Source organism: Psammomys obesus, unplaced genomic scaffold, assembly GCF_907164565.1.
Source record: "Psammomys obesus unplaced genomic scaffold, mPsaObe1.curated_primary_1811, whole genome shotgun sequence".
NCBI lineage: Eukaryota > Metazoa > Chordata > Mammalia > Rodentia > Muridae > Psammomys > Psammomys obesus.
In genome coordinates, this window is record NW_026596039.1 from 18071086 (window position 1) to 18091621 (window position 20536).

At 54.4% G+C, this 20536-nt stretch overlaps 1 protein-coding gene across 8 annotated transcripts in view; it reads right to left on the reverse strand.

Moving 5' to 3' along the window:
* Positions 1 to 7870: 7870 nt before the first annotated feature.
* Lingo1 (leucine rich repeat and Ig domain containing 1) overlaps positions 7871 to 20536 on the reverse strand; it is a 175266-nt gene continuing 162600 nt past the window's right edge. For all 8 annotated transcript variants that reach the window (XM_055622313.1, XM_055622310.1, XM_055622311.1 and 5 more), the window contains one exon: positions 7871 to 10783. In XM_055622313.1, coding sequence (XP_055478288.1) covers positions 8927 to 10771 — 1845 coding nt within the window. In that variant the 5' untranslated portion in view covers positions 10772 to 10783 and the 3' untranslated portion in view covers positions 7871 to 8926. The remainder of the gene's footprint in view (positions 10784 to 20536) is intronic.

Genomic DNA, 20536 nt, shown 5'->3' on the forward strand with positions numbered 1-20536 from the left:
GTGTGTGTGTGTGTGTGTGTGTGTGTGTGTGTGTGTGTGTGTGTGTCAGGTACATGCAATCAGGGGAGAGTCAGCCATCCATGGTTTCTCTGGCCAGGATGCTCACCTGTTCCAAGTCCCTCTGGAGAGATCAGCACGGCTGTGGTTCATTTTCATCCGGGTTCTCCTAAGCCACTGATATCACTCCAGCCCTCAGCTTCCCAACTTCTTAGGAACAAGGGCCAAGGCCCACAGGTCCAGAAGTGTATGGATTGGGTCTCCATGATCATGTCCCCTCTCTGTCCCCTCCTAGCATAGCCAGGCAGTTCAAGCTGGTTGCCTAGGAGACAGTGCTCAGAGTGCACTTATTGGCTGTCTCAGGCTCTGAGGGTAAGAACAAGGAGGCTCCAGGCTGAGGCTACCAAGCATGTAAATGTGTTCAGCCGTGTGTGTGTGTGTGTGTGTGTGTGTGTGTGTGTGTGTGTGTGTGAAGGTTTCGGGTGCATGTAATCTGATGTACTGCCAGTGTGGGAGAATGGAAGGCTGTACTGATGTTGAGTTCTTAGGCATGCGTGTGTGCTTGCTGGGGTGGTGTGTGTGTGCAGAGGTGTACATACTCACGTTGGGTTCCACCTCCTCTGGGAGCTATGAGGTGTGTTACTCTAATGCTCAAGAATGCACTACAACTCTCCATTGCCGGGGAATGCTCTATCAAATATCTGCCTCAGCTTCCCCAGCCATCACCCCATACCTGTCCTTCTCTCCATGGAAATATCACATGCCAACGGCAGGGAGGATTCTGTCTCTAACACAGGGAGATCTCGAAAGCAGGGATGAAGCTTTCAAGTAGATTTTCATTTTAAACCAGGGGATTTGGTGCTGAGGGTCTGGGACCCTTTGAAAAGCTGGTGCCTGTTTTTGATCCCCCCACATTGTACCCCAGCCTGCTGGTGGGACTCTAGATCTCACAGCCCCCTTCATGGACTCTCCACAGGGATACTGGGAAAGCTAATTTTGTGGGCACAGCTTGGGGCCTGGGAACCCATTGTGCTCTCCTGGCCCCTTTTGCTTGTGTCCTCACTATAGGACAGTTCACACAGCCATCTAACCCACACCCCTCCAAGTCCTCTCTGCCTGGGTGACCACAGTGTTTCTGTCCTTCCCAGCCACCCCACACAAGAAAGGCATCAGCTGTCCTCCTGGCTCTTGGCCAGCCAGGTCCAAGCCCTGGCTCTGGCTGTAGGACCTGTTACCCACCCAACTCCCTGTTGGGGCTCTACTTGCACTCACCAGTGCCAGAAGAGCCTTCTCACAGGTGAGCTCCTCTGGTCCCCACCTCAGCTGTATAGAGAAGAAAGGAAGGCGGGGGAGGGAGGGCAGGTGGTTAGTGGGTTTTGGAGGAAGAAAGACACAGGGATGGGTAAGGAGACCTCCAAGATATGTGAGGGGCTATTTGCATGAGAGGACTCTGCACTGAGCAGCATTTGAGGCAGTTAGGAAATGGGCCGGAAGGGAAAGCAGCGCTGGGGAAGGTGGAGGGGCCATAGTTTCCCTGTTGTCCCAGGTGACTGTCAAGGTAGCACGCCATTCTGCAGATGAGGATTTATGGGCCAGGCAGAGTCCTTCTACTGAGAGGTTGTAATCGTGTGTCTGCTGTCAGGGGCAGGCCAGGCTGGAACACGATGGGACCTCGCTGAGGTCAGGGAGGAAGCTGGAAAGGGGTAGAAGGCCCGGATGGTGTTGGCTTCTCTCAGGCTCTTGGGAAAGCTAAGTTCAGAGATGTATAGGAACTTGTGTGCCGTCACCCCACAAAGCATGTCCACTTCTCTCGTGCTGGGCCATGGACAGGGCACGGGCGAGACAACAGCTGTTCTGCTTTGCCCTCCAGCACCAGGTGCTGTGTGGGTGCTGTTGTGGGTGCAGCTCCATTCCTAGGCAGCCGTATTCCTTGTGTCCTTGGAGTGTCCCTTCTGAAGCTGTGGAGCTGGCAGGTAATGGAGGGCCAAGCTTTACTGTGCCCATGTCTCTCTTTACGACACCATATTTTTTTAACGAGCTATGTAAATGTCTGCGAGTCAGAACAAAGTCAGGGCCTTCAGCTGCCCCCTCCCCCACTAGCTTGACCTTGTGTGTCCGATGAGATGTGAAATTTTTCTGAGGACTGTGGTGGTGGCCTCCTTGTGGCCACTTCCTGGTTCAGCTTGAGCTGTCACCTCCCTTCCTGTACCTCATCTACACAACGGGTGCAGAGCATTTTGTGCTTTCTGAAGCATCATGGTGCCACTCTGCAGCCCTGGGCAGTGGCTGATCCCTCTGAGACTTTGGTTTCTCATTGTCAAAACAGGTCAACCACTGCTTTAGTGTTGATCAGCTCTGGGCTCAGTGCAATAGGGAAGAGATGGTCCCAGAGAGACCCCGCTGTCCCCACCGCTGCCTGGCCTTCTCTTCCTCTGGCTTCCTCTTCCTCTTGTTCCCTGGGACATTCTGCATTGTCATTCCCAGGAAGTTGTCCCCACCATACAGAGGGACCAGACTGGGATCACTGCTGGTGTCCTGGCTGGGTTTGGAGGCTGGACTCAAAGGATCTGGGGGAGAGAGGGTCTGTGCTGGGGGGCTCCTCAATCTCTGCGTTACTAGAGGCCACCCCCAGCCCTTCCGGCACAGTAACAGCTAGGGTGGGGCTGCAGGCTCTGCCAGAACAGGAGGCCATAAATCCCTTAGCAGGCCAAGCAACCAAACTCCTGCAGAGAGCTCTGACCGCCTAGGATTGCACTGCATGGCCACTGTGTCCCCAGCTCCAAGCAGATTGCCAGGCCTTCAGAAGCTGCTCAACCTTATGTCTTGTATTTCGATCAGAGTTCTACACTCTACCAAGGTGCCAGGCGACCTAAGAGAATTGACTGGCACAGATGGTGACCACGGTGTTCACATGCCCCCTGTGTTCTACCCTCACTGTAGCATGCTTGCCGCCAGCACCTCGTTCATCCACGGAAGCGAGACTGCAGGAGGTACCACAGCTGTGTCCCCTCGGTGGGCGGGAAGCCTGAGTGGGGAGGGGTTCAGAATGAGCCCTGGCTTTCAAACCTACCTGGAGATTGGCCTAGGCATCCTTTCTGCCTCCTGGCCCTCCAGGTTGGCCTCTGAAAGGAAAAACGTTAGAACTTCTTTCAGAGTGGTACTAAAGAGGATGCAGGGATGGCTGGTAGCCTAGTTCCTAGCACAAGTCCTGCTGAACTGTAAACTGTAGAATTACTGCCATTGCCTCTGCTGCAGCTCGCCACAGAACGGACACTGTACCAGGGGACAGAAAAGCCAGTCTGTCTCAGATACACCAATGGACACATCTGCCAAAAACAAAGGGACTATAGATGGAGCCATGGAGAAGTGGTTCTCAACCTGTGAGTTGCGACCCCTTTAGTAAACCCCTTTCTCCAAATATATTTACTTTACAATTCATAACAGTAGCAAAATTACAGTTATGAAGGAGCAAAAAAATAATTTTATGGTTGGGGAGTCATCACAATGGGAGGGACTGTATTAAAGGGCCGCAGCATTAGGAAAGTTGAGAACTGCTGCTCCAGGGGGTGGCTTCCAGGAGTCTGTGGCCCTTTGTGTCTCCTCTAGCTTGAGTGTGCAGATCCTCCTGCCAAGCGCTAGACTTTCCCCTCCCCTTGAAGCTGAGGAGCCTGTGACGTGCCTAGACAACAGAAGGAGCCCAGATGCTCATGGGGAACATTCTGGCCTAGGCCTCAGGATGCTTGGTGGCTTCTGTTACACTGTGGTGGAGGTAAGCCTCCAATATAATGTTATGCTGGTCTGACAGACGGTGTGGAAACAGAAGCCAGTTATCCCCAGCCTTTCCAGCCTTTCCAGCCTCTCCCGATAAGGCACCAGACACAGTTAGAAACTACCTTGGGTCTTTCAGCCCCAGTCAAGCCTCCCTGGTAGACAGACGTCCCACAGGACAGAGAGAGGCTGCTGTCCTCCCTTAAGCTCTGTACTAGTTCCAGAAAGGGGGGAGGTAAATGGTTGTGCTTCCAAAGCACCAAGTTTTGGGGGTAGCTGTGAAGAAACAGAAAATTCTATGTCTGGTCCTCTCCCCTCCCCCACTCCGTGACTGCTTTACTTATATTTGGCCTCTGCAACTCCTTAGCTACAGCTGATTGGATAAGAGAGGAACATCTTACTTGGAGGCAGCCAGGGCATTGGCTGGTAGGTGACCAGTTGGAGTCATTTAATTTGGGATTTTGAATGAAGGGATGAGGGACTCATACACACACCAGGAAGGAGGCTAGAGCTTGGAATTTCCTAAGAACAGATGGAGCCGGGAGTGACTTTCAGTCCAGTGTGGACTGTTACTTCAGGAGGATGCTCTCTCTCTGGTAGGTTGGTGCTGTCCTTTTTTCTGTTTGTTCTTGTTTTTCTCCATGAGATGGCCTTGAACTCGGGGCTTAAAAGTCTCAAAGCCTCTTGACCAGCTAATGACAGAACCTCCCTCAGGGACCCTGACATCAGCCAAAGGTCTATTCTGCTTCTTTCTTTTGTTGTCTGTGGCCTCTTTTCATCAATACTCACGTGGGTGGCCTCGTCCTTTAGGGCCCTGGTATGGCTGTTCTATCCTTAGCAGGGAAGACAGGTGACCACGTCTGTGCTTATCTCCCCACATAGTTAGACCTCCAGGAACCAGGGGGAGGGGTGACCAGTATTGGCTTCCCACTGACCCCATTTGGACACCCTATGCTTCTGGGTCCTCACCAGGTCCTACAAAGTCTCTGACACTCCAGCTCCTGTGTTCAGCCACCATTCCCCTGCTTGCCCGTCATCTAATCACAGCAATCACCAGTATACCCCAAATCATACAACATGATCTTTAATATTCCCAGAAACCCTGAAAATCAGATTCTGAACCTCGTTTTGTACAGGAGTCTCAGTGGTGATTATTTAAACCAGGGTCCTCCTGACCCTAAAGCCTGTGATCCACCTGCCTCTGCTGGGTCACTCTAGGGGGTTACGCTCCCTCTCTGAGCCTCATCTGACATATCAGGGGTTAACAGAAAGGGGAGCTTGCTGCTCCATCTAGTGCTCATCTCCTGGGTACCAGCTTGTCTCAGTCCATTTCCTCTGTGAAGGTTCATCACACCATCTTTCTCTCTGTCATGCTCTACTCCTGGAAGTGGCTTTGGCTCTGTACCCTGGAAAATGGGCGGACTCTTAGGATTCCAGACCTTGTCCTCTCTGCCCTAGTAGCTTCTTACAACTTCTTCCCTTGGTTCCAGGTGGAAAGGTTAGCTGGGTGCAGCCAGCTGCTGCATTTGGGATGGCAAGGCATCCCAGAAGGTTTGTAAGTGAAGATCAGGACCTCAGTATTGTGGCAGGACATGGGGGCCAGAAAGACTGGTTCTGTCTGGGGTCAGGTTCCAGACCAGTGCCTGTGCATCCTTGGTGGGGATCTCTGCTGCTCATGTGTCCCCTCCAGAGGCTGCTGGGCATGAAGACGTAGACTCCAGACTGGCGTTTCTAGATGCACCGCTTTTATGGCAGTAGTGTAGTTCACTGCCCTCTTCCACAGTTGACACTTTCACAGTAAAAAGACGCTGTGCCAAGACCCTCCAGCCTTCTAGCTCCCAAATGACCAGCCCTGTTCTATGACTCTGGGCCCTCCTCTCCCAAGCTGACTTTTTCCAATCTGACAACAACCTAAGAATTTTCTCATGTCCCTTAGTTTCTGTGGAAACCATTTCTATCCCAGTAGCCAAGAGTAAATTAATGCCTTGGCCCTGTTACTCTCAGTAGAAGCTGAGGCATCCCAGAGATCACGACAATTCCGTATTCAGCCTCTTGGGGAGGAAGGAGGGTGTACTAACCCAGCCTCCAGACTGGGTAGCAGAGAGCCTGGGTTCTGGTCTCTCTCAGGAGATGGCAGGTTTGCAGATGTTTTTGTTTTCTTTTTTGTTTGTTTGTTTTATTTTTCGACACAGCGTTTCTCTTTGTAGCCTTGGCTGTCCTGGACTTGCTTTGTAGACCAGGCTCGTTTTCAGTTCATAGAGATCTGCCTGCTTCTACCTCCCTGAGTGCTGGGATTACAGGCGTGTGCCATCGCACCCAGCTGCCTGCAGGATTCTCGAAGCCTAAAGCAGCATGGCTAGCCTCTTGTTGGATACAGACCACTCACATGCTGAAGAGCCCACATACCCAAGCCTCTCTGGCTTCCCACGGAGTTCTTTTGACACTGCATGACCCAGAAGCCCTGAGCCTGGCTGAGAAGGCTGTGGCTCTGAGAAGCAGGCCCTGGTCCTGCTATGCAGAAGCTGACCAGCTTCAACTAAGTTACTGCCATCCCTGGTCCTCATCCTCCAAATGTGCACAAAGCGGGACTTGACAGCAATCAACATTACCGCCACTGTACCATCAACAAACATACCTCTTCCTCACTGAACCTTTTCACCAGCAAAAGCAGTACGATCTAGACTAGGCATGGTGGCAGACATCATTAACCCAGGACTCAGAGAGAGAGTTCCAGGCCAGGGAGGGCTATACAGTGAGACCTGACTCAAACCAAAACCAAAACCAAAACTAAAAACCAACAAACAACCTTCCCACCAACCCCCCCCCCAAAAAAAAAAAAACAAAAAACACCTTATTCTGCAGGTGGGAGACTGAGGCTTGGAGGATAATCCTGCTTAGCTGGTAAGTGACAGAATTAAATCTTGATCTTAGACCTGAACTTGAACCTCAGAACCTTCTAACCACCTGTCTTAGCTCCAGTGATCACCACTGAGTCCTGTGAGAGGCTACCAGAGGGCTCAAGCCTTGTCCAGAACCAGGGCAGTCTTGGGCAGTGGTTAGGAGAACAAGTTGGGGCAAGGCTGACTATACTTAGACATCAGCCAAGCTGGGAGCAGAGCCACGGCAATGAAGCCCGAGTGAATGAGTGAATGAGTGAATGAATGAATGAATGATGGATGGATGGATGGATGCATGGATGGATGGACAGGTAAAGGACTGAGTGCTGGTTCCAGGCTCTCTCCAGACATACCGCTAACTCCCAGGCCTTGGCTTGGAGGCGGGAACCCACCAGATGTGCTGTGGGTTTGCAGATACTGAGACCTGATTCCCTATTGCTCTCTCCTTGGTCTCTGCTCCCTGGTCCCTGTATTGCTGTAGATTTCCCCTAGCCAGAGGATGAATGGGAGGCGGGTCACCTGGGCCCACATGGGGCTGAAATGAAGGTGAAATGAAGGAGGCAGCACCAACGGAGTGGAGAGGCCAAGCATCCCTGGCCCATGCCCTCCCTGCCCACAGACAGGAGGCACAGTGAATACGAGTTCTGCTGACAGAGCGGCTGTTGGCTTTTCAGACAGGGCCCAAGGATTCTTTCTAGGAAAGTGACAACAAACCAGCAAATTGCTACTGTGTTGTCCAGGGCAACCCTCTCCAAGGCTGAATTCAGAGCACTTAGATTTAGTTTGAATGTATGGTTCAGGTGGAGCCTACCTGTCTGACTCTCCGGTCAGCGCACGGAGAGTCCAATCCAAGAGACCCCTGCCAAAGCCAGGATAGGCCCAGAGCATGGCCTAGAGGAAGGACTGGTAAAGCTGGGTGGCAGGCTCAGTTTGGGCTGTCTCCAGGTTGCCCCGGAATGGCCTTCTACACAGAAAGTAGCATACAGCAGATATTCAATAAACACCGTAGCTAAGACTTGGAGAGAGCTCCACTGCCAATGTCTGTCCCATGTCCAGGCCAGAGCTGGCCTCTAGGGGGCCTCCCAGCCAGACGGAGGAGAATCCACCATGTTCTCCGGCCCAGCCAGTGTCCTAGGAGGAGCCTCTGGGAGCCCCAGGAGCTACCCTTCCCTCTCCCCAGCCCTGACCCCAGAGGGATCCCATCCCACGGTGAGAGAATAATGACCATAATGAGAGCAGTCACCCACACACATGTGCACAGCGCTTTACAGATTACAAAGTGTTTCACATACATCATCTCATCAATTCCTCACAACAGCCCTGTGAGGTAGGCAGGGCAGGGATAATGTTCCCATTTGTACAGATGTGGAAACTGAGGCCCAGAGAGGGCCAGTGACCTGCTTGAAGTCACACAACGGTGAGCAGCAGAGCTGGGACCAGAGGAGAGGACTCGGGCCTGCCTCTGGCTCCTGACTCTTTCCGCTGACTGTGCTGTTCCCCCAGGAGGACCCCAGCCCATCCCAGTCTCAGCCACACCGAGCCTGGCCCCCACCTCCCCTTGGCAGTGCTGCCTGGCAGCTAGCAGACAAGCCCCACCTGCACTGGGCAGTCCTGTCCCCTCCCCCACTTCCTGCAAAAAGCCATCTAGAGCTGCGCCCTGGAGCTGAGCTGCCACCCATGGCTCCAAAGGGTGCCTAACAGAGTGGGCCAGAGGGTGGGGCTGGAATCTCCTTCCCTGTTTTCCTGAGTGATCCCTCCCCACAGGGGAAGAGAAGAGAAAGGAGGAAGAGGAGGAGGAGGAAGAGAAAAACAAGAAACTGAGTTGGAAGAAGGCCCTGGAGCCATCAGGACGTCAAAAGTTTGCATTCCGACTAGCTATAGGAAATAGTTTTTTTTCTTTTTATTATTTCAAGTTTTCATAAAAATCCATAATTATTGAAACCCAAGTTACAGAGGAAGTTTGTAACTTTTTTTTTAATTGAATTATTGACTCTGCCGTGTGTCGGTCTGTCGGCTTTGGATTCGTCTGTCAACTCTGGCCCCTGTGCAGGTGGGGTCCTCAGGCCTGGCCTTCCGGAGGTCCTGGTAGAAGGAGGGCAGGCGGTGAGGGCTGGCGAGGCAGCAGGGGCACATGTCAGGAGGTGGAGAGTGTGTGAGGAAGGCAGGGAGGAAGTGGGAAGGTCTGGGAGTGAGTGGGCAGCAGCCAGCTCCTTCCCTGCCCGGTGCTTCCCCCGGGGGTCCCTGCGCCCCCACCCGCCCCGTCCTCATATCATCTTCATGTTGAACTTTCGGGGTGCATCAGCTGAGCTGATGCCTGCGTCCGATTTCCGGGGCACGTACTCAATTTCGATGTTGTGCTTTGTGTTGCCTTTGCCCCGGCTCCAGAGAAACAGCAGCACCAGGCAGAACAGGACAACGCCCAGGAAGGAGATGAAGCCCATGGTGGTGGCGATGATGAGCGTCTTGATGTCGAAGGGGAAAGGCACGGTGGCGCGGGTGCTGTTGGCCTCTCCCTCGCCAGGCTGGTTGGAGATGAAGGCGAAGGTCTTGTTGGGCTGATGGGGCCAGTCAGGCGAGTAGCTGCGCACGTGCAGGTGGGCGGGCATGGAGTCGTTGCCGCCGGCGTTGGCCGCGATGCACAGGTACGTGCCGTTGTCCTGTACCTGGGCGTAGCGCACCTCCAGCGTGCCATCAGGGAAGACTGTGAGACGCCCGTTGCTCTTGGCTGAGACCAAGTGCTTGCGGGGTGAGAGCCAGAGGATGGCTGGTGGAGGGTCGCCGTCCGCCCGGCACACAAACTGCACGGTGTGGCCCTCATCTACAAACACCTGCTGGGCCTTGCGGTCCCGGATGTGGGCCCGGCGGCAGGTGAAGTAATTGGGTAGGAGCACGTCCGGGAAGTCCTTGAACTCCTTGCCCTGGACGAACTCGGGGGTAGCGCAGGTGGGTTGCTGCCTGTTGAAGTTGAGCCGCCAGCGGCGCCGGAACACCCACAGCAGCCGGCAGTCGCAGGCCAGAGGGTTGGAGTCCAGGATGAGCGTCTCCAGGTTGCCCACGGAGTGGAAGGCCGACTCCTCCAGGGTGGTCAGCTGGTTGCCGGACACGTTGAGCACACGCAGGTAGTTGAGCCCACGAAAGGCGTAGGGCTCCACCACGGCCAGCTGCCCACCCACCAGCTGGATCTCCTGCAACCGCAGCAGCTCATGCAGCATGGAGCCCTCGATGGTACCGATGGGGTTGTAGGAGAGGTTGAGGAAGCGGAGATAGACCAGGTGGCGAACGGCCAGGTAGGGCACGGCTGTCAGGTTGCAGTGCGTGATGGAGAGGGATGTCAGGTTGAGGCCGTAGAGGCAGTTGGGCGTCATGGTGTCCAGGTAGGGCCAGTGGGAGATCTCCAAGACCTTGAGTCGGTACAGCCTCTTGAAGGAGTAGTCCCTGATGGCGTTGATGTTGAGGTGTCGCAGCCGCAGGACGATGAGGCCGTGCAGGTGGGACAGCGCCTCCGTGGGGATGGAGGTCAGATTGCATTTCTCCAGCGTCAGCTGCTCCAGGCTGTTGAGGCCGCTGAAGGCTCGGTGGGAGATGTACACGAGGTCGTTGTCGCCGACCTCCAGCGACTTGAGGTTGTATAGGTCTTGGAACATGTAGTCTAGCAGGATGACAATCTTGTTCTCACTGATGTCCAGCTTGGTCAGGTTGCTGAGGCCGGTGAAGACGCCCAGCGGGATGAGCTTCAGGCGGTTGCTGCGCAGCCCCAGCGTCCTCAGGTTGAAGAGGTTGTTGAAGGCGCCGGGCTCCACGGCGCTCACGATGTTCTCGTTGAGCTCCAGCTCCTCCAGGTGGGGGAAGCTGGCGAACTCGTCCTGGTTGAGCGTCTTGATGCGGTTTTTGCCCAGGTCTAGCAGGCGAGTCTCGGTGGGGATGCCCTCGGGCACAGCCACGAAGCGCTTGCGGTGGCAGAGCACGGCTCGGTCCTGCGCTGAGCACTCGCAGCGGGGCGGGCAGCCTGTGGCAGAGCCTGACAGAACAGAGCCCAGGACCAGCAGGAGGATGGGCTGCCAGCAGGCCAGGAGGGGGCTGGGCATGCTTCTCACACCCCCTGCCAGCATCCTCTCGCTCACCTGCAGCCGGAAGCAAGCAGAGGACAGAGGTGGCAGTGAGCAGGCCGTGCTTGGCCGGACCCCACCCTGCCCCCAGCCCGGGGGGAGAGGTTGCAGAGGAGGGGCAGTGCCATCTTCTCAGCGATCCACAGGCCATTCACTCTGGCCATGTCCTGAGTCTCAACCCAACCAGTCCTCAGCAGGGATAAAGCCAGCCTTGGTGAGACACCCAGTTTCACAGAGGGTCGAGGGCTCAAGGCCAGGTTTCTGGGAATAGCCCTGAGGAGGAAGGGAGAGCACAACTGGACCTAGCCCGCAGTGCAAGGGCTCCTGAGGTTGCTGGGCATTCCACCCTGGCAGACACCATGATACATTCCACCCAACCCTGCCAACCGAGTCCTGGGTGACCTGCAGACCCTGGCTACCTGCAGAGCACACCAGCTATGCTTCAGGATGAGCTCCATCCAGAAGCCAGGAAGCCTCTGCACCTGAAGACCCCTGCTGGGGTCCTGGGTCCTGTGAGCTGCAGATGGGATCCGCTACTCAACCCAGGGCACGAGTGTTTCCTGCTTCCTGGCCTTCCCCTGCCATTCTTCCTAGAACGTCACTTTTCCAGACTGCAGAAATCCTGGCTTGAAGACTCAACCAAGTGTGAGATTTTTCTGATCCCCAAGATGAGGGCTGCCCCCTTCACAAGTCCCACCCATCTGTTTCTCTGGGTTTCCACCACCTCTTCCCACCACCAGGCTCCTCTGCAGTTACAGGTGTGACCTCTGAGACCAGGACCAACAGTCTTACAGATGCCCACCCACACTGGAGCACTGAACGTACCAGGCTGGTTAAAGCTGGGTCCTAGGACATGTTGAGCTTGGTGGGAGGTGACAGAGAGACGGGATGGGAGAGTGTGGGGAGGGAGGAGCTGCAGGTGGAGCCAGCAGGGGTGAGCAGGAGCCAGCTCCGCACTGCTCTCCCAGTTCCTGGTGCTGCTTGCCTTGCCTTCTGATCCCTCTGTGGGAACTGGCCTGGAGATGGCTGGGGAGGAGCCAAGAGGGCAACGGTCCGCCGCAGCCTTCTCCAGACAGTGGGCATCACCCTTGCCTCTGGCCCTGGTGGGCTATACAGTGGGCCGTGCCTGGTGGGCTGTACAGTGGGCCGTAGCCCTCGTGTAGCTCTGTATCCATGGTGCGGAATAGCTACTGCAGGACAGGGGAGGCCAGGCTTGGGAGTCCCATCTGTGTTCAGTTTGGGCTCTTCCCACCCCTTGACACAGCTTCTGCCCTCAAGCCACAATTTATTATAGTTGTCATTGTTTGTCCTCCATGTCAGCTGGTAAGGCAACTGAGGCTCCAAGAGACGGTGACAGCCACTCAACCAGTAGCAGGGACCAGTGTAGATCAGAAGCTCTGGCTCCACACACTTGCAAATGCTCTACTGGCCTTCAAGAACTGACAGGTATTTCCTGATTGTTGATCGACTAAGTGACTGACTAACCAGAGAGAACTCATGGAGTCACTGACATGTTATGGAATCTGCACCATTTTGTTATCCCCAAGGGTTTTGTCACCCACCCCCTTCATCCCCCTCATTCTCTCTCCTGATTCTTCTGTGTCTGAGCCTCCCCCTACCCTTCCCCCACAGGGCCATTTTCCACAGTCACACACGCTCCAGTGACCCACCAGAAAAGCAAACATCCTGACAGGCGATCAATAAGTAATTGGGCCAGCAGCTGAGGCTGGCGGGGTGTGAGGCTGGGGGAACCTCAGGAGGTAAAGGACTTTTAGCACCCATCTCAGGCCTGGGCTAGCCTGGGAGCAGCCAGAAAAGAGGCTGAAGATGGGAGAAGGGAAGAGTAAGGACCCCAAGATGTTGGCAAACCCTTCGGATGTGCACAGCATCCGAAGCTCCGGCCAATCCACCCCCCCCCTGCAAAGCCACACAAGCGTCCCCACTTTGTCCTGCACACCCTGCCTCTAAGCCATCTCCTTTAAGAGAACTGCCCCAGCTTTCTTTTCAGCCTTTTACCCCAAAGACTCTGAGAGGTCTGGACTGACTCCATCTTAGGTCTGAGCCTCCATGTTAGGCCTGAGTTTGGATTTTCCAGAAGAGGAAACTAAACTTCTTGGAAAAACCATAAAGAAAGAGCGGCCTATCAGCACCCACCCTGCTGTCTGGCCTGAGGCAGATTCAGATGTGAAACAAAGACTCTGGAAAGTCCCCAAGGTCAGAACCAATCAGAAACATGTGAGTGCCCCTCACCATGAGCCAGTCCTAACAAAGGTTGGACGACCACAGCGGGAATCCTGTAACTGGCTTTAGGAGAAGCCTGAGACCTCCTCTGTGCCGCCATTTCTGTATGAGTGGATGACCTCTGCACGCTGGCTGTTTCTGCAGAATAAGTGCTCTTTGCTCTTGCATACTGTTTGAGTCTGGGGTCTTCCTCCTGAAAGTCTCAGACCCTTACACCCCCTCCCCCACAAAGCCACCCCCGCATCACTCAGACGTCATCTCTTGCCTATAACACAGACACACTTGACTCTTCCTGGCAGTGGCATGTGTTCGCTGTGTGACACACCTCATCCCAAAAGACAGTTGGACTGACTGAGAGAAAAGACAAGGTGAAAGAGGGCGACAAGGAAGAGGTGGGGGGGGCGCAGCTGGGGGCAATGCCGTGACAAATGAGGAGGAGAGCGTCCTGGGCACCCGGACAGAGAGGGCAAGCATGTCTCCAGCCACCGTGTGGTGTATGTTGTACCCCAGGTCACACGGCCACTGTCTCAGCTCCATCTAGCTCACCTGCTATAGTGAAGGGTGCAAGAACACACTCTGGTGAATGTTCTGGGGGGGCAGCATGTGATCAAGAGTGAGCTGCTACAGTGGTTGACCGTGGTGCAGGCCCACTGAACAATGAAACCCGGGGCTTTCAGACATGTTGATGGAAAGGCTGGGCAGCCTTGCCCCGTACAGCAACCACCCCAAACCAGGCAGTCAGCCACAGAGCAATGGGCCATGCCCCGTGATGTTAGGGCACACCCCGTACACACGTCCTCTGTAGTACCTCTTCTGTGTATGGGCACGTATGTGTGTGGGTGGACGTTTATGTGTGTGCACGTGGAGGCCAGAGATCATCAGCAGGTGTTGTCCCCATCCCGTCCCACCTCACACCTCAGCCAACATCTCCTGAGTCTGCAGCTCACCTAAAGCCTGCAGTTCAGCTAGACCGGCTGATCGACGGGCTCTCGGGATCCCATCTCTACCTCCTGGCGATGGGATTACAGGCAAGCACCAATGCACTTGGCATGTTCTGTGGGTGTTGGCGATCTGAATCCAGGCCCTCCTGTTTGCATGGCATGTTAGAGCCTGAGCTATCGCCCCAGCCCACCACCCTCTGTCTTTTACAGGTGGCTGTCCTGAAAGGTAGAAAAACTAAGGTCTCAAGAGGCTGGGATGCGGCAGACCGCAGAGCATGCTGGGTATAGGCTCCTAGGCTCACACCCTCACAGGGTCCTTGTCAGGATAACATGTCGGGGGGTGTTACATCTGAGAGGTCAGCCAGGCTGCTGAGTGGGCAATGTGCAACTTCACCGCCAGGCTCTGGCAGTCTAAGGCTGCTCCTGTACTTTCCAGGGTGCTTTATGCTTTTTAATCAGTGCTTTAATTCAGATCCTTGCCCCCTGAAGGGCTTCTCATGAGGGCAAGAATTCAAAATTGGAACAATAAATACAAAGAAAATAAACATCAAAGACAGGCAGGTGGCAGGCAGAGGATGGCAGGGCCAGGGCATGATGCCCAGGCCCTGCGGTGGCCAGAGCCCTCCCCAAAGCAAGGCTGGGGATGCAGTTGTGCCATCAGTGTAGTTTAGGATGGGGCTCCGAACTCCATCTGCAGTAGGGACCGATGGCTTGCCAGCCACGGTGTAACGAGGGAAGGACCCACGCCTTCCCTCGTGTCCCAGGGCAGACGTGGCATGGCTCAAACACTGCCACCTAACACTGGTCATTTGCAGTTCTCTGCTCCAGCCTGTTGGTGCCCTGGGCAATACCTGCTCTTCCTGGCATTCAGACAGGCATTCCTCACTGAACAGTCAGACACTGGGTGTTAGAGTCTCTCAGGGAAGGGACACCCAAAACACTGGACAGTCAAACACCCTTGCCCGGGGACAGAGAGGAGGGCAATGAGACCTGGGCTGACATTTCATCAGGGCTGGGCTGCTCAGCTCCCTGACTGGAGCATCTTCCCACTGAGCCTCTGGTGGGCAAGGAAAGGGTGTGGGATTGCTCATGTGTGGGCTGGAGCCATGTTGTCCCATAGACACATGGTATCTGGTGGCACCTGAGTGCAGCCCTGAGCCAGGCCCACAAAGCCTGTTCAGAAAGGGGGAGGGACAGACACTGGGGAGCTGCTGCTGCAGGCTGCATGGCTGGAGCTTTCCACACCGTGTCAGGAACACTGGAGACTGGGTTCTCAAGAGGCATCCTTCACTCGTTTTGCAATTGAGAAACTCAGGTCCAGGAAGGGAATTCATTTGTACCAGCACAAAGGCCACAAGGCCAGGAGGCAGCAGCGCTCTGTCCTTCTGGAGGGTCTGTGTGTCTGTGTGTGTGAGCGAGCAAGCAAGAGGAGAACGCTGTATAGCGTGGTCCGGGGAAGAAGGACACCTGGCATGTGTTCAGTGACTGTCCACTCGGCTGCTTGTGAACCCATATGCGCCTGTATGGGCTCTAATCTCCTCACTTGGGGTGAGCTGCAGCATGGGCAGAAGGCTGGGGTATGCTGGGCTCTCTGTGTTGGTATTTCATGGTGGTCCCACTCAGCATTCCTCAGGAATTCCCTGGGTTGTTCCCCCGCCCCTCCCCAACTTATTCAGGAATGATGTTTGCAGTCTCTGCTCTGTGAAGGCTGGGCCTGGGCCCTCTGAGCAACAGAGCTTGAGGTTCTTAGGCTGGTCGGTAGCCTGGATACTTTCTCCCTGGGAATGAGGTTGGTGGCCTCTGTTCATATTGCCTTGAAGCCCAGTGTCCCCACAGCTGGGTCTGCGGCTGAACAGAGCTGGCAGGCTGGCCAGAGGACTCCCGACAGTGCTCAGGCCCAGTCTCACTGTCCTCAAAGGAGCAGTTGGGAGAGAAAGAGAGGGGAATATGACAGAAGACAGGCACATGGGGTTTCATAGTATGAGGAGGTGAGAGGAGGTAGGAGCAAAGAGGCAGAAAGACAAGCAGGACGTGGGTGAGAAATGGAGACAGGGACAGGGAAGTGGCAAAAGTCGGGGAGAGGTCTAGGCTTGGTGTGGTGTGCCTTTAATCCCAGCACCTGGGAGGTAGAGTTCCAGGCCAGCCTAGTCTATATAGCCAGTTCTAGAGCAGCCAGTGCGACACAGTGAAACCCCTCAAAAAAAAAAAAAAAAAAACAAAACAAAACAAAAAAACAAAACAAAACAAAACAAAAAAAAAAACAACAACAAAACCCAGCAGTAGATGGGGCCAGAGCCTGCATGCTAACCCACCTGTCGGCTCCTACCTCACATTGTGTGCCATTAGGGTGTAAGACCGGGATCTTGTTAACCTACCCCATCCTCACCACGAGCCCCCGCCCAGTGGATCTGCTCTGCTAACCATCTTCAGACGGCCAGAAAGAGACTAACAAAAGTGAAGGAATCAGGTCACCAGAGAACAGAAGCCAGGCACAGCCTTGGCTTCTCAAGGCTGCCCTGCTCCCAGCTGCTGCCTTGCTGGGGGCCTCCATGTTGCTGGATCCATGTTACAGCATGTAGCACCAGTTACATGTACCTGGCAGCTAGGACCAAGTGGCTCGGTAGTATAGTGCCCGTCTAGTGGCATTCCACAGCTACCTGCTAGTCTCCCCTCCCCAGAGGCCTGCCGGCCTTCGTCACCCAGCTGACGGGGTCTCGCCTGTGGGGCCTCTCTGGAGCACTGGTCCTAGGTCTCCCTCCTTCTCGCTTTCCCTGGGGCCCCCAGATTAAAATGCCAAGCTGGATTTCATCCATCCCTACATCCCTAGCCTCTCCCACCTCAACAGAGTCACGCCACTGTGGGGACAGTCCCTGCAACACTAGGCACAGGGTCCAACCCTGTCCACCAACATCTAGTCTAGGCTCAAGAAGGGAAGAGAAGTAAGAGGGGAGGGGAGGGGAAGGGAGGGGAAGGGGGGAAAGGAAGAGGAGGCCAGCAAAGGTATGAAGAAGGAGGTGGTTTGTGGCCAGGTGAATCTGAAGGCAGGGGAGACTTCCATTGGCTTTTCTCCTGCCCCAAATCCTGGGCTCCTTCAAGACACTCTATTCTGGCTGTCCTGACTCATCCCTGCTGAGGTGTGAAGGGCTGATAATGGTTTAAGGAGGTAGCTGCTAATGGGGGAATGTAGTGTTAGTCTGCAGGGCTAGGCTGAGAGCCCAGGAGCAGGCCACCTGGGCACAGGGGAGGGGACCCAGAGAGGAGGATCAGAAGCCAGGCCGAACTGCTGGGAAAGTGCTGTCTTCGCAGGCTGGAGCAGCCCAGTGTGTCCCCTCCCGGCTGGCACTCGCCCCTAGCTCCCCTCCCCCCTAAGGGGAGAGAAAAATCAACCTGGAAGAAAATTGAGGTCATGTCCTTTGTCGTGTGCATAGTTTTTTATTTTCTTCTTGCTCTTGGTTCTGGCAAAGAGTTGCTAGGCTCCCAGGGTGTGTGTGCAGGCTGGTAGTGCGTGCGCGCGCGCGCGCGCACGCACACACACGCGCGCACACACACACACACACACACACACACACACACACACACACGTGAGGGATGGGAAAGATACCAGAGGGTATTAATGTGTGTGTGTGTAAGAGAGAGAGAAGTGTGAGTGTATATGTGACACACAGAGAACACCAGTGTGTTTGTGGGTGAGGGAGCACCTGGCTTAGCACCTGGCCACCAGTTCTGTCTCTGTGGCACACTGAGAAATTCAGTCTTCTCCCAAGTGTGCTCACCTGCCCTTGTGGCTGGAAAACACCAACTGCTTACCTAGCAGCCTTTTAGGGCAAGTGAAGCTGGGCCAGCCTCCAGGCACCCGGCTGTCCTGAACTCCCTGGGCTGCCCTGGTCAAGTCTCTGGCCCCTGAATGCAAGGGAGGGAGGCCGCTGCCCACTGGACCCAAGCACAACCTGTCTCAGGAGCTGCCAGCCTTCCGGCAAGCCCACAACCTCAGGCCATTTGCGGGATAAATTATGAATTTTAATTGTCAAAACATCTTAGTGTTTAAAGGCTTCTATATATAGGTTCTACCCTCCAGGAGCGGCCGCCTTAGAGAGGAGCAAGAGTTGGGCAGGGCCTAGAGAAAGTCAACTATGGTGACAAAGGGCTCATGGGCGTTATCCTGGATTCCAGCCAGGGCACCTCTGCCTGCTGTGTGATCCTCGGGGAGGACTGGACCACTTTTGGAGCTTGCCACTCACTTTAGGGGTCACCTGTGCTGGCCCTGCCTGCATAGATACCATCCCCTTTCCCGAATGAGAGCTGTCCTTCAGGTGAAGAGATGTTGGCAAGGCCCATATGAAGTGATGGAAGGGGGCTTGGGAAGCCCTGATCCTGCACCTCCACATGCCCCTTCTTACCTGAGATGCCAATCTACACTCGCAGGGACAGAAAGGCACTTAAGAAGCCTTAAGAAGCCTATCCCATCATCCATTCAAACAGAGATACTCCTGTTTCATTCACTCACTCCCAGAAGCCTCTCCAGATGCCTAGCTTACCACCATCTGGGGAGCCCCAGGCCATGGGCTTGAGAGGGATGGGCATAGACCCACAGATCTAAGCAGGCCAAAATGGAGGGAAAGCAAGAGGAGCTGGGGTTAGCTAGCAATTTGGTCAACATGGTGATGTTGCCTGGGAATGCTTCTAGAGGACCCCTGGCATCAAGCATCCTATGGAAACCACAGCTACCCACTGAGGCAGGTTGAATCATTACTCCATTTTGTGGGTGAAAAATTGGAAACAGCCAGGTGCATTGATGCATGCCTTTAATCCCAGCACTTGGGAGGCAGAGGCAGGGGCACCTCTGTGAGTTTGAGGCCATCTTGTTTTATATAGTTCCAGGCCAACCAGGGCTATATGGAGAGATCCTGTCTCAAAACACAAAAGAAAATATCAGAAACACAAAGAGGTTCTGTGAATCCGTCAAGAACACAGCATGGCAGGAATTCTGAAGAGTCTAAACCCTGCCTCACTCTCCAGTGTCCTACAAAACATACAGACAAAGCAGAGTAGCTCTCACACAGCCAGGCAACTGTTGTCATCTCCACAACTGCTTAGGAGGCTGGTGTACTTATCCCTATTCTCCTGATCAGAGAGATGAAGCACAGAGAAGGCATGCCATTTGCTGACAGTCACACAGTAACAAGGGGCAAAGCTGGGATTCCTGATACCTAGGCTTGCCTTGACCACTCTTCTAGAGACCTGCAAGATCTTGAAATGCTCTTAGCCCTTGAGACCATAATCTCTTCATTTGCAAAGGGGCTGGAAAAGCATGCTGCCCTCACCATGCTGGCCACAGAGAGTTCAAGAAGATGGAAGAAAGGCATTTATGCTGAATAATATGAAGCCCACTGGCTGTCAGCAAATTAACCCCCTGAAAAGATGAGGAAACTGAACTTGGATGTTAGTTCAAAGCCCCAAGCTAGTCTGAATTTGGAGGCATCACATCTTGAGAGATCCAAGGGACTAGAGATAGCCAGGCCCCCAGCTCTATCTGCAGGCCTGCTCAAGAAGAAAAGAGATGCTGGCCAGGCCCCTGCCCCCTTCCAAGGCTGAGAGTGGTGATGAGAAAAGGAGGTCTGAAAGCTCCAGGGACTGCCCACTCTCTCAGGCGCCTATCTTCTTTGTGTGCCCACAGTTATCATCTGCCATCCCAGCGTGGTGGAGCCAGGTCACGGGTGAGTGATGGTTTGGGATACTTGTGCTTCACAAAGGGGGAAAACAAGCCTCTGATACATCATAAAGCAAGATCTGCTAAGTTATTTTTGTCACGGTTAGACAAACTTTAAATAAAAGCATCCCACTTTTCCTGGCCTTGGCTGGTCAAGCCTTCTCTGTTCAGCTGAGGCCTGGCCAGTCCCCTGCGAAAGCCCATTCTTCCAGTGCAGTAAACAGAGCTCATAGATCTGGGATCTACAGAGCCTGGTAGATCCTCTGGTCAGACACAGGCTGTGCTTGGCCCTGCTTAGCTGGGTGACCACCACGCTACCCTAGCACAAGCCCACATGTGAGGGTAGTAAGGACCATGGCAAACCTCAAAGAACTGTGTCAAGGCTGAAGGTATCAAGCATCCATGGCTGTACAGAGAGTGGAGCCAAGACCCATGAGTGTAACCAGACAAAAGGGAGATGGAAGACCTGCCCTGGTCTCACTGTGAGCAGCCTTTCATGGGCTGTATGTAAGCAGAGGCCTTTCTGGAAGCTCTGTCTCAGCAGCCTCTCTCTGAGACGCCCACATCTTGGATCCAAGCCAAGGGGCTGCCAGGCCCCCAGCACTACCTGCAGGCCTGCTCAGGACCAAGAAGAAAAGAGATGCTGGCCAGGCCCTTTGCCCCTTTCCTAGGCTGAGAGTGAGCCTCTGCAGAAGAAAGCAGAGGAGGTGGCAGGGAGAGATTAATTCCCTGAAATGGAAAAAAAAAAAAAAAAGAAAGAAAGAAAGAAACACACACACCACACACCCTAATAACATGTAATAAGAGGTTGGAGATGAGGAACAATGCCCTGGTAATGTCACCCTGGCGGCAATCAATTTGGGTGTCACATGAAATAGG